The following is a 13,821-nucleotide window of genomic DNA, read 5'->3' as shown; positions in this document are numbered from 1 at the left end:
ATTATTTTCTTTCTATAAAAAATAATAGGAGAGTTCCGTTATTCAAAAAAATTATTTTATTTCTAAAGATCGTCAAAACGTTCGGTATCATGCACCAGATCCCTGATCAACTGTTCATAATGTTCCCATTTGTTCCTGTATTTATCCAAAATTCGGTTTTTATCGCTGTCTTCGAAAAATTCTGGTTCAAGCTGAGCCAAAATTGGCATACAGAATGTACCCATGGCAAATGTTTGAGCTCCAAACCGCTTTAGCTGCTCCTCGATTGCTTTGTAAGGGAAACTTTTAACTGGATCGCCTCCAAGTTTGCGAAAAGTAGCGCAAAAGCTTCGATAAAATGCGTCCACCAATGACTCAAATCTTTCCCTACGCAAATTGACCTCGCCACAGTTCATCAGAAGTCCAATAAAATCCAACACTGGAGAACTGTAGCGTGCCATTTGAAAGTCTAACAAAACTACATCAGCCGGAGTCTTCGTTACAGGATCATAGCCAAACATGATGTTGTTTGTCCAACAATCTCCATGATTGAATGCGCCATAAGGTTCGGCCTTATCGCTGTCCATCAGAATTTTGGTCCTCTCCCAAATGCAGTCCTTCAGTGATAAAAGCTTATCACGCAGGTGAATTTCATTTTCCTCGGTGAAAACGGATGCTGCCAGTTTACAATTTCTGTTTGACAACGGTTTTGTCTGGCTAGTCATCATAGCCGTGCAGAGAAGATCATTTAATTTCTTTATCTTTGCAAAGACCTTCGGTTTTTGCTCTTTCAAAGCAAACGAGCAAGCGTTCAAGCGACCTAAAACTTCGAAAACCGCTCTGCAATGGTCAAAATCAAGCGGAACCAAAAAGTTTTTCAGCTCAAGGTCTCGTTCACGAAGATCTTCCATGATCAAAATCGCTTCCTCTCTTTCTCCATCATACGAAGCCCAGTAACAACTCGGGTAGTTCCAGAACCCATCCGGATCATCCTTCCGTAGCCCATGCTCCAGTTGAATCCGTTCCAACTCCGGAAATATTTCCCTGTAAACGAATATCTCCCGCTCGAAAAGGGCCATCGAGTTGAAGCGCTCCCGGAGGTCTCGATCTTCCAGTGGGACCTTACACATGAGCGTCAACTTTTTGCCTGTGTCATCGTCTTGAATGCTTACCCGCACCATTTGACCGATAAATCCATTTAATGGGCCTGGTTCTGTTTCGAGCCGGTAGCTTCCCTCGGTGAAGCCGTGCTCCGTGGCTATCTGTTTCACTTTTTCCAAGGCATAAGCCGGAAGATGGTTCGAAGCCATTACACGGAAATAAAGCGATTTTAGATATCTCTTAAAAAATCAAATTGTCGATACCAAAACCTAGAATGAAAAAAGAATGATCAACTGGAAACGTTTAGAACCACATGAATGATAGAAGGGAGGAAACAAGGAAGGTGGTTCAGTGTTTGTGATGATCATTGATCGATGACAACAGGCGGGACCGCCGGGACGCCATATCTACACGCTTAGTTAATGTTACTCAAAAGCCAATAATGCAAATCTTAAATGTTTTTTTTTATTTATAACTAGTTTATTAAAGGCCTTTTACTTTTACAAAGTTTAAATGTGCCGAGGGTATTCGTTTCACTGGTTAGTAAGGAAGGGGGCCGTAATAGTCGCGGCGACTCAACAGTTAGGAAAAAAAAAACTTTAAACAAGGAAAAAGGAAGGGGTTTATAGGGGTTATTCTTCAGTAACAGTTTTCCATTAGGGTCCGGTGGTGGCCTCCTTTAGCTGTGGTTTCGGTAGCTACGGTTTGCATGGTATCGGTTTCCAACCTTCTGGCCAGCCTTCTTCAGGAATATGTCGAACCCGTTGGATGAGAGGTAGTACTAATAAATAAACAAAACAGACATTAAATGAAGAACACACAAGGGGAGAGTTTACGTGGGTAAGCGGACTAAACGACCAAGTCAGACAGCTTGAGATATTTGTAAATTGGGAACAAATATCCAAAATCTAAGTTTGCCAGAATGTCTCGAATTGGAACCCCAGGTAATCTACCTCGGGCCCTAAGGGTATCCAGTAGCCAAGCCCTCGTTTGACCATACCTTTCACACGTCCATACAACATGATCGATGTCGTGGTAGCCATCCCCACAAACGCAAACATTGGTTGCAGCGAGATCAATACGAAACAAGTGCGCGTCAAGCCAGTAGTGATTTGACATGAGCCGAGAAATCACGCGAATGAAGTCGCGACTCAAGTTAAAATGCTTAAACCATGCCTTCGTCGGAACCTTAGGGATAATCGTATGGAGCCAACGTCCCTTTGTGCCATTGTCCCAGCTAGACTGCCAAGCGTTAATCGCTAAAGTGCGAGGTATTGAAAAGTATTCATTGTAAGTTATTATCCTCTCAAAGATTTCACCTTGTAACGCGCCCACCTTAGCCAATGAGTCCGTCTTCTCATTGCCTTGTATAAGACAATGAGACGGGATCCAAGCTAAGGTAATTCTATACGAATTTTCGATCAGAGCGCCCAATATCCCAGAAATTTCCAGCAAGAAATGGGAAGAGCGCTTCATCAGTTTCATCGATCGAATCGCCTCAACGGAGCTGAGACTATCCGAGTAGATGAAATAGTGGTCTATGGGCAGTGTGCGAATGTGTTCCAAGGTGCAGTAAATAGCGGCTAGCTCAGCAGTGTAAACGGAGCATGGCTCTCGAAGCTTGAACGAAGCTTCAAAGCCCTCATTATACACTGCGAAGCCAGTCGCGTTGTCGATTCTAGAACCATCAGTAAAGAACATTTTTATAGGATCAATTTCACGTACTTTTGAAGCAAAGATTGAAGGAATGATATTGGGTCGGACGTGATCTGGAATTCCACGGATGTCAGCGGTCATGGACAGATCGAATTTTATCAAGGAACTGCTAATCGGGTAAAAGTGACTCGTGTCCGAATTTAATAAAGAAGGATTTATTTCTAATTGACTAAAAGTTTTATAATTATCTACATATTTTACTTGCGGATTAATATTCATAAGCCTTTCCAAATTTTCTATCACCAAAGGATTCATAGTTTCACTTCGAATTAGGAAACGTAGCGATAAATCGAAGAACCGATTTTTCAACGGCATGACTCCCGCCAGTACTTCGAGACCCATCGTATGTGTCGACTGCATACAACCCATGGCAATACGCAAACAACGATACTGTATTCGTTCTAGTTTAATCAAGTGGGTTTGCGCGGCGGACCCAAAGCAAAAGCTTCCGTATTCTATGACCGACAGTATCGTTGTTTGGTATAACCTGATGAGGTCCTGTGGATGAGCACCCCACCAGGTTCCAGTAATCGTTCGAAGAAAATTGATTCTCTTTTGGCATTTTTGAGTCAAGTACCTAATATGTTTTCCCCAGAGGCATTTAGAGTCGAACCAGACACCCAAATATTTAAAACTAAGAGATTGAGTTAGAGTTCTACCCATCATAAGGAGCTCTATTTGAGGAGGGGAATGCTTCCTTGAAAAAACTACTAACTCGGTTTTACTAGGCGAAAACTCGATGCCTAGATTCCTGGCCCAATGTGATAAATTATTTAGAGTTTCTTGTAGCGGAGGTTTTATTTGAGTCTCTGTTTTACCTGTGAAATGAACAACACAGTCATCCGCAAGCTGTCTTAGCGTGCAATTTTGTGCCATACAAGCATCGATTTCTCGGACATAAAAGTTGTATAGCAGGGGGCTTAAACATGAGCCTTGGGGTAGACCCATGTAACTAATTCGTTCAACTTTGGTTTCTCCATGGCTAAAATGCATGATTTTTTCAGACAACAGGTTATATAGAAAATTGTTCAAAATTGGTGAAAGTCCGCAAGAGTTAAGATTACTAGATAGCACTTCTATGGACACCGAATCGAATGCCCCTTTGATGTCCAGAAATACTGCCCCCATCTGCTCTTTTTGGGCAAACGCCAATTGAATGTCTGATGAAAGTAATGCTAGACAGTCGTTCGTACCCTTGCCTCTACGGAATCCAAATTGTGTACTTGACAACAGATTGTTTGATTCAACCCATTTATCCAGCCGAAAGAGAATCATTTTTTCGAGCAATTTCCGGAGACACGAGAGCATTGCAATCGGCCTATACGAGTTGTAATCAGAAACTGGTTTTCCCGGTTTTTGAATGGCGATGACTTTCACTTGTCTCCAGTCATGCGGAACAATGTTCAGCTCCAAACACTTATTGAATTGTTTCTCGAGATAACCCATCCACGAATCGCCGCCAGTACCCCCGTTTCTTGCCCCTGATCAAGTTCTTGAACTTGCGTTCCAAGGCCAAGTAACGTTGGAACTTCTCTGGCAATCCGGTTCTGCGAAACTCAACAAACGCCTTGCATTTTTCACCTCGCGCGCGTGAGCAATCTCCATCCCACCACGGAGTGGGAGGCCGTTTCTGTATCGTCGAACTTTCATTCCGTCTGACCTGTGCTCCGATTGCACAGTCCACAATTGTTCCAGAAATAAAACTGTACTCTGCCTCCGGAGACAGTTCGTCCATTAAGTCGATGGCGTCGCTTACACCCGATGCATACTTTTTCCAATCAATATTCTTTGTGAGGTCATAAGGAATATTGATCTCTTTGGGTGGACTACGACCACTGGTGATAGAAATATGGATAGGCAAATGATCGCTTCCCTGAGGGTCTTGGATTACCTTCCACGTACAATCCAAGCTCAGAGAGGAAGAAGCTAAAGAAATATCTAAAATACTATGCTGTGTTTGGGATCCATTAATTCGAGTCACTTCCCCATTGTTTAAGACAGTCATGTTGAAGTCGTCGCACAGCTCATAAATAATGTTAGCACGATCATCATCACGTGAGCTACCCCAGCCCACGCCATGGGAGTTGAAATCTCCCAGAACTAACCGGGGTTCTGGGAGAAGTGAAATAATATTCGCCAATTGGTTCCGGCTCACGCTTGAAGATGGCGGAATATAAACCGATGCTAGACAAAGGTCTTGACCTTTAATTCTAGCTTGGCAACTAACGACTTCAATACCTGGAGATGGTTGTAGTGGAATACGATAGAAAGAGTGGCATTTCTTGATCCCCAAAAGAACGCCACCCCCTCTTTGACCATCACGATCCAGGCGAATTATGTTGTGGCTGTGGAAGAGAAATTCTACATTTGGAGAGAGCCAAGTTTCGCATAAGGCAAACACATCACAATTCAAATTGTGTACCAATATTTTAAATGGGTCTAATTTTGGTAAAATACTTCTGCAGTTCCATTGCAATACCGAAACAATTTCTCTCCCCTCATTGGATGAATTATCCATCGAAAGAAATTGCTTCTGCGATGAGGGTCATAGTGAGAGCTTTCTTTTTCAAGAATTCTCTCAAAAGGGGTACAAACATATTTATCATAGTCCTCCATCCTGCTGGTACACTGAAAAAGTCCAGAATGAACGCAACAATTTCCGAGAATTTCATCTTACCATCAGCCGAAAAGCTGGGAAAACCATTTGACGATGGTTCAGGTGCAGTTTCTCTGGGAATTGTTGCATTCCTGTTAGCTACTGATGGGCCTGAATTTCGAAGGGAAGCCTGGGGTTTTGACTTCCCAGAAAGTGGAGGGAAGTCCTTCGGGGACGGATTAAAACCCGGAGGACTCTGAATAGGAGGGGCAGAATTACTATTTCCACTTTGAGGATTTCTTTTAATTTTAATTTTGCTGGCAGCTAATCCGGTTTGTGTTTTAGTAATGCGTTTCCTTTTTGGAGCCTGTGAAACATTATTTTTTAAAAATGGCCCAGTTGATGTTCCTTCACATGGATCCTCCCCTTCGGACTCATTCTCGCTTAGAAGGTCAAACTGGTTCTCTGAGACGATTGGCAAAGACTTCAAAACCATGTCTCTATAGGACATTTTTACTCGATTTTTCAGAGAAGTCTTGATTTTGAGCATGAGAGGCTTCACCAGTGCAATACAAGCACCTGCTTGCTGCTTGTATTGTACACGAAGCTTCCTCATGCTTCTCCCCGCACTTAGAGCAGCGTGCCTGATTGCAGCAGTAGGCGGCCGTATGATCCAACTGCTTGCAATTCTGGCAGAACATGACCGAAGGCACATAAAGTCTCACAGGTAGACGAACCTTCCCGATCGCAACGTAATCAGGAAGTGCAGTGCCGGAAAAGGTAACCCGAAAAGAGTTCGACAGGGAAAACTTCCGTTTTTCCCCCTCGCCAGATGCTGATTGTAATTGTCGCGCGTCCAACACCTTGACCATTGGAAGAGCAGGATCCTTGAATCGGCCAACCCCTGATTCCATTAGGTCATCGACGGTCAAACCCTCTTCGGTTACCACTCCGTCGATTTCCACGTCACGAGCGGGAACGTAAACGCGGTACTCGATCGTAAATCTCTCGTCACAAGCAATGGCGTTTGCTTCCTTCAAGCTACCAACAACAACGCGCATTTTGTTCCGACTCATCGGCTGGTAGCTGACTACGGAAGAGTACGATCGGTCGAGGTCTCGGGAAATTGAAATGACATTTAGGGGTTTCGATTTGGACCGGAAATACACTACCCAGGGTCCCGTCGATTCGTTCTGGTAAACCCGACGACGAGGGGGAAGTTTCGGCAATGTTGTAACATTTTCAGGGGAGGAATTAGCTTGATTTGTGGAAGAAGAGGGAGTGCCGAATAGAAAGGGTTTTTCAATTGGTTGGGAAACGGGGGAAGGGGAATCTTCCGTGTCCGAAACGTACATGGGGGGATTGGGGGGATTGGGGGAATAACTTTCCATTCTTAATTCCTGGGACAATGATTCTTCCCGAAATGGAGGATGTTTATCGTCCTCGCCGTCGTCATCCGTTATGCGGTTGCGTTCCGACATAACGGGTTTGGGTAGAGAGCGAAACCAGATTTATTAAATATATTGCTAATAAAAATTAATTAAACTATGATGTAAATAAAATTATGATAATGGTGAAAAAAATTCAGTTCTGATAATGAAGGAAAATGTTAAAAAAAAGGATACAACAGCCAGTTTTTGGAGAAAGAAAGAAAAATAAAACGTCGATACTTATCTGGTACACACTGTACCAATCCCGCCAACAACGTGGTTTTTTGCTGGTCGACGTCGATTAACCACAACAGCAAGGTCTTTTGTCTTCGACCGGTAAGATGAAGATGGCGATGATGGAGACAAAAGCGATGAACTGATCTGATCGGATTCGATGGTGATCCGATAGCGACAATCCAGACTCACTCACCTAGGTCTTATCGGGAATCTAACAACCCCACGGTGTCCACACCCGGATTTGCTGGGTAACAAAACTTCTCGCACTAAACTTTTTCCCGGTGCACTAGTAGAAAAAAAAAACACGTCCACTAGTCACAACTGATGCAAGACGAATGATCAAATCTTAAATGTTGAAAAGGGAAATACGGGGCACAACAACCCAGCGATCAAATGTTACATTCAAAAACTTGTAGGAATTTTCAAACGAAATCTTTGGTTTTTGAAAATAAAAATTCACGGAAATCAAACAGTTTATCTTTTATTTATATATTTTTTAATTTTTTGCCACAAATTCCACAAGTGTGGATAAAATTTATTTTCTCTCCTAACTAATTGTACTTCCTTGACTTTGTGTAAAAGTTACATGTAACTTTAAGGCTACCGTAATTTCTATGAATAAATTTAATAAAATTAAAATTTTTATAGAAACAAAATTTTCATAGAATGATGGAGGCTCGTGAACAAAAAATCGCATTTGATTGAGACTCCCTACGTCACTTACTATGATGATTCATAAGAATTATTGATTTAAAATTATGAAAGCGGATTGAGTGCAACTTCGTTAATTGTTTGAAAAAGGAGTTGAGTTCAACCAAATATAATAATAGTAGGAATATTCTTCACTCCCCAGAAACTTGAAGGACACATGAAACGCGCCTCCATGTGAGGAAAGTTCTTACGAACATGAATAAATGCTATCGAGAACACCTAAGTTGCCTTAGATAAATTTCGAAAGCTTCTGGCGAAAACTGTCAAGCTTATTATCACCAAAACATTGTGCCCCGATCTGACAATTACACTAAATACAACACAAGTATATATCTACTATTTTTTTTCATAATATCTTTCATGATAAGTAAGTTGACTTCGTTAATAAATTTTATACTCAAAATATGATTTTGATTTATCGATTCAACATGTTTTGGAGTTTTCAAAAAAAATCAAATGTGCCTAAATGAAAAGTATTAAAAAGAGCTAATTCTACACTTTTCGTTTATCAATTTATTCATTTTTAGAGAAATGCTGATTTCCATTTACCAAACGTGCTCCAGATAATATTAATAATAATAGTAATAATAATAATAATAATGATGATGTGGTCATCAATAAATCTCAAATCATATTGTAGAGTAGATTTTAAGATCAATTTACTTAGTAAATTGTTGCCTTTTTATGATTTCTTTTATGAAATATTCAATATTGCTTAAAATGTGAAATTTCCATAAATGATTGTTCCATTTCTAATAACTTTAGAATCTCAAATTGTAGATATATTAGCATACTCCGTCAGTCGGGACCTTTAATCCATTCGGCAGAAAACAACACAAATTGAGAACCATAGCAACATACTTTGCTACACGAAGAAAAGTTGGAGTAGGCTGAAATTCCTATGTTGAAAATAAAACATAAGCAAAATTTTCTGCGTGGTCATAGAAATGTAAGTTCAAACATGTACTTTTGTAGTTAAGACGCGAACCCCCGGTTGATGGAAAAAATGTTCAGAGTTTCCTCAGTATCTCAATGCTTGAAATTTCCTTCTAGTAAGAACCAAGGTTCTTAGATACTCTAGGTTCTCCGACTTTTACAGTAAGTAGGCGAGGAGTGAGCGGGGCTCTCAATGAGTTTGTTTATTTTTTGCTCAGCTTTTCTGTGGTTTGTTGGTAAACAAACTTCATGAGCTCCGCATAGTTGCATAGCCTACATAGCCAAAATGGCTGAATCGGGAATTCGTTATTCGGGAACACCTCCTGAATATATACCCACCTTGGTAAGAACTTTCTCCAGGAGTTATCATTGGGTAAAAATCAACCAAATTTTGCACACTTTCTCATTTGTGTGTATTGTTTACATGCTGTCAAACTCGAAGTCGTGTTTTTTTATTCAACGAAAATGGAGGTGAACCAACGCGAGTCGAGAGAACAAATTCTTTCCAAAAACCTGGAATTTCCTGATCTGTCGCACCGGCAGTTGGAAGGAATGTTGAACATTCACCATTCATCCGTCTCCAGAGTGTTGAAGCGGTTCCAGGAGCTGTTGATGTTGAACCATGACAAAGGAGCTGGAAGAAAACTGGGACATAAGAACAAAAAGACGGAGGGAAAGGTGAAGCGGATGATTAAAGCAAATCCCAACGCCTCAAGCCGTGATTTGGCTAAAAATGTCCGGCATGTAAGAGAGCTACGTCCAGAATGCAAAGAAGAGAGCTGGACTATATACATACAAGGTACACGGTAATTTTGTATTATTCAGAGACTGATTTGTTTTGGCTCAGGAGTCGCATCATGTATGAAGATGAAAACAACTGAATTGGAATCAATCAAAATTCTGAGTTGTTTTTCTTCAGCGGTAGCGAAATTTTTAGACTTAGCGAAGACGCACACTATTTCACTGGAAGTGAATGAAAACAACTCAGAGCATCTCAAAAACAAAAGTTTATTGATCGTTTAGAAAACAAAAGCTAGTCGGACGGCGAAAGGGAAAATTTTAAAATTCTGTATGTCGGTATTGTATGTCTAATTTGTTCCTCTTTAGGTTGGTTTTCACCAGCTGCGGCGCAGCTTTTCGCCACTAGAATCGGTGAAAGTCTCGTCTGAACATCCGATTACACCGGACACCCTCGGACCGAATATGTCATCGGATAATTCGTCTGTTAGCCACAGGGGAATGATATGTGCTGCTGATCGAACAGTATCAAATGCTGGTTGCTGATCATCAGCTATGGCAAAAAAAAAATGCGACGGGTAAGATTTATAAATTTACGAATTTAGTTTATTTTCAGCGATCCCTAATTTTGTTTTTCTTTTCTATAGGTCTACTCCAGCTGGGTGTGGCAGGCGATGGCAACGGGTAAGATTGTAAAGTTTGTTTTATTTTTATGCATTTACCTGTTTTGTACCCTTTTAGGATGGTTTCCACCGGATACGGTGAAACATTTCGTCGCTGAAATCGGTGGAAGCCCCAGCTGAGTAGCAGAATCCACCGGACGTCTTCCAGTTTGAAAGGTCAAATTACTCCGGATGCGGCGTTGGTTTTCGGAAGTCCCGGCTGACCAGCAGACCACTCAGGATAGCCTCCGGGATCAAATACGCAATAGGAAAATTCGTCGGTTGGCAGGAGAACAAAAAACTTTCGAACTTTCGAGGGCTGCTACTGAACATAAGAAAATGTTGGCTGCTACTCACCAACTTGGACAAAAAAAAAGTTACTGGAAATAAACTTATTTCACACATTTACTTTCACTAGATTTAGTCCGAAATTTCAATAATTCCCTTTAAAAAAAAATATAATCCCTTTCGAAACCGTGCCCAAATTTTAAAAATTCTGAGTTGTTTTGGCTCAGATCGTTCAGACGCTTCTTAAAAATGCCTGATTAAAAACAACTCAAAATTCGCGAAAACCCCTACAATTCATTTCTGAGTTTAGCCGTTCTAATCAAAATTTGAGTTTTCCCAGTTTTGGAGCATTTTGAATTGTTTTCCTTCAAATCTGAGTCAATGAGAATTGGAGTGTACAGAACTTCCCAAACCGCGATGAGCGGCAAAAATTGACGTCTAAAACTCGGGCACGGAGGCTCTACGAGTAGATGCTGACAAAGTATGGCTGCTGTGTGATGGACGACGAAGTGTATATAAAAGCCGATTTTAAGCAAATTCCAGGGTTGGAGTTTTTCACCGGCAAGAGCAAATTCGATGTGGACGACAAATTTAAGAAGAAAATGTCGAAGTTCGCCTCCAAATATCTCGTTTGGCTGGCCATCTGCTCTTGCGGACTGAAGAGTGAGCCTTTTGTGACAAAAGGCGCAGTAAATGGCGAGATCTACAAATCTGAGTGCCTCGAAAAGCGCATTTTGTCGTTCTTGCAGCAGCACGACGATGCTCCGCTATTTTGGCCAGATTTGGCATCATGCCACTATTCTAAAAGTGCCCTGGAGTGGTATGAGGCCAATTTTGTCCCAAAGGACATGAACCCGCCAAACTGTCCGGAGAAGTACTGGGCAATAATGAAGCGAGAACTTCAGAAGAGCAAGAAGACAGTCAAAGACGAGAAGGACATGTTAAAAAATAGAAAAAAATGGGAAACTGGTACCGGATGACACTGTAAAAAACTTTGGTGGAGAGAATCAAGCGAAAATGCGTTCAATTTCACATTCAAGGCACCATCGATTAACTTTTCTTCTGATTTTTTAAGTAAATACATATATGTATAAAACTACTCTAAAATTTTGGTTTCATACTAAACATTATAAAAAATTGGCGTGCCATTTTCGGTGTCGCAATAAGATCGTGTTCACCCTTTACGCAATAAATAAAACTTCCATTACTTTTTTCTTAGTAAGTGGTCAAAACGCGATCTTTGGAAATGTTGATAATAATCAATCTATATCTAATAAATATTACCTATTATTATTCGGAAAAGTTGATCATTGATCATTGAACCTTTATTTCCTAAATCTTCGAAATGTTCTGCAGTTTTCCAAAAGTGCACAAAATTCTGAAATGAAATTTGACCTATTTTCAAAAGTTATTTCGAAAACAAAAGCTAAATAAAAAAAAGTTAATTGCAGATTAGAAATAAGCACCCTTAATAACAATTTGATCCTAAATTCTTTGCAGCTCGAAAAAATGTGAATTGTATTGCCTTGTGTCATTTTAACTTTAAAACTTTAATTTTAATTGAAACAGTAATTGCAAAATCCATTCTCTACATACAGTTCGCTCTTTCTTACTTCTTACTTCTCACTTCACAGCGTAACTGTAATAAAAATAAGTTTTCACATGGCACAGAATAAAGTACGCAATCTGAATAATCTTATCAGATCATTATTTCTCAGCTCAGACATTTTTTTTTGGTTAATGGTGACTAACTTCTACCCAGTCTAAGGCATCCAAATCTCTGCAGAAATCCAAGAAAAATTTCGTTTTGGGTTTCTTTATCGGAATTAGTACATGGATCAAATCAATGACATATATGATAAAACATACATGATTAAAATAAGAACATTGACCCTACTCTTATTAACAACCTCATTCAAAACAGCCCAAAAGTGGATAGCCCTAACGACAACTCAGTTATCTTCTCGCAAAATTCGTTATCTGATAATGACCCCTTGTCGGAAACGAGTACCTAATTCTACTTTGCGCAGTAACTCAAAGACAGACAGTAAAAGTTGATCAAAATGTTTTCGGTGGTTCAGCTGCCTCACTTTGTCGAACAAAAACTAGCCGAGATCGCATTGAGGGAAGGCTACATGCAAGGATCCTACCGGATCGAACAGGAAACGTGTTCTGGGAAAGGATTCATCGGGCAACTGGTTCGGGTAAGCATTTCGGAACCAGACAAAAGGACGCTCGCTTTGGTGTGCAAATTCCCACCACAAGATGGTGTTGAACGGGAACGCTACAATTGTATGGTGTTGTTCGAAAGGGAGATTTTGGTTTACCGAGAAATACTTCCGGAATTTGAGCGTATCCAGTTGGAGTATGGTTTAGGCAGGGATTCCTCCGAGGGTTTTTGGAACTACCCAAAGTGTTACTGGGCTTCGTACGATGAAAAACGTCAGGAATCAGTTTTGATAATGGAAGATTTGGGCGGAAGAAAACTCCAGACAAAGGATTGTTTTGTACCCCTTGATTTCGAACATTCCCATCTGCTGATGCAAGTACTAGGGAAGATGACTGCCTGTTCGTTCGCTTTGCGAGAAAAGAAGCCTGAAGTTTTTACGAAGATAAGAAAGCTGAACGACTTACTAAGCTCGGTTGTTATGACGACGGATCGGATGAAACCTTTGTCGAGGAGCAATTGTGAACTAGCTGCGTCTATCTTCCAGGAACCTAACGAGCTTCATATACGCGATAAGTTCCTGTCTCTTCGAGATGGTATCTGGGAGAAGACGAGGGTTCTGATGGACAGCGACAAAGCAGAACCGTACGGTGCCTTCACCCATGGAGATTGTTGGACCAACAACATTATGTTTGGGTATGATCCCATCACAAAATCTCCGAATGAAATACTTCTGCTGGATTTTCAAATGGCCCGATACTCGACTCCCGTGCTGGATTTTCTAGGCTGTTTCAACCAATGCGGAGAGGTTAGTCTGAGGAGAGAAAGATTAACGGAACTTCTTGAAACTTTCTACAGCAGTTTCGCGACTACATTCCGCAAGTTTGGAGGTGATCCTGAGAGCAGTTTTCCTTACGAAGCGATCGAACAGCAAATGTGCCGCTTCGGAATGCAAACGGTGGCCATGGGAACCTACTGCATTCCGATTTTGGCTCAGCTTAAACCGGACTTTTTCGAAGACAGCGAACGGAATCGAAAGTGCGAAACCCATCGAGCCCAGTGGGAGCGCTATGAGCAAATGATGCGAGATCTGGTTAGGGATACGGAACGGTTCGATGATCTGTAAAATGTATTGTTCTGTAATCGTAAAAAAAAAAACAATCAAAAAGGTGAATCAAAGCAATCGAAAGATTCCTTTTGATTCAACCACGGTACAGTTGAATCATTCAACCAAGTAGGCTCATAACACAATAGAATAAA

General features: G+C 40.9%; 2 protein-coding genes across 2 annotated transcripts; one reads left to right on the top strand and one right to left on the bottom strand.

The window, feature by feature from the left end:
- Window positions 1-41: 41 nt before the first annotated feature.
- LOC129756955 (uncharacterized) lies at window positions 42-7,340 on the bottom strand. Its single transcript, XM_055754032.1, has 2 exons — window positions 7,253-7,340; window positions 42-1,349 (listed from the first exon to the last, which is right to left on the bottom strand). The coding sequence occupies exon 2, from the start codon at window positions 1,287-1,289 to the stop codon at window positions 63-65; it is 1,227 nt and encodes a 408-aa protein (XP_055610007.1). The 5' UTR covers window positions 1,290-1,349; window positions 7,253-7,340; the 3' UTR covers window positions 42-62.
- Window positions 7,341-12,428: 5,088 nt separating this feature from the next.
- On the top strand, window positions 12,429-13,821 carry LOC129757263 (uncharacterized). Its single transcript, XM_055754425.1, has one exon. The coding sequence runs from the start codon at window positions 12,458-12,460 to the stop codon at window positions 13,685-13,687; it is 1,230 nt and encodes a 409-aa protein (XP_055610400.1). The 5' UTR covers window positions 12,429-12,457; the 3' UTR covers window positions 13,688-13,821.

Source organism: Uranotaenia lowii, chromosome 3 (genome assembly GCF_029784155.1).
Source record: "Uranotaenia lowii strain MFRU-FL chromosome 3, ASM2978415v1, whole genome shotgun sequence".
NCBI classification, from domain to species: Eukaryota; Metazoa; Arthropoda; class Insecta; order Diptera; family Culicidae; genus Uranotaenia; species Uranotaenia lowii.
Note: the sequence above shows the minus strand (reverse complement) of the source record. Positions and strands in the feature narration are given on the sequence as shown.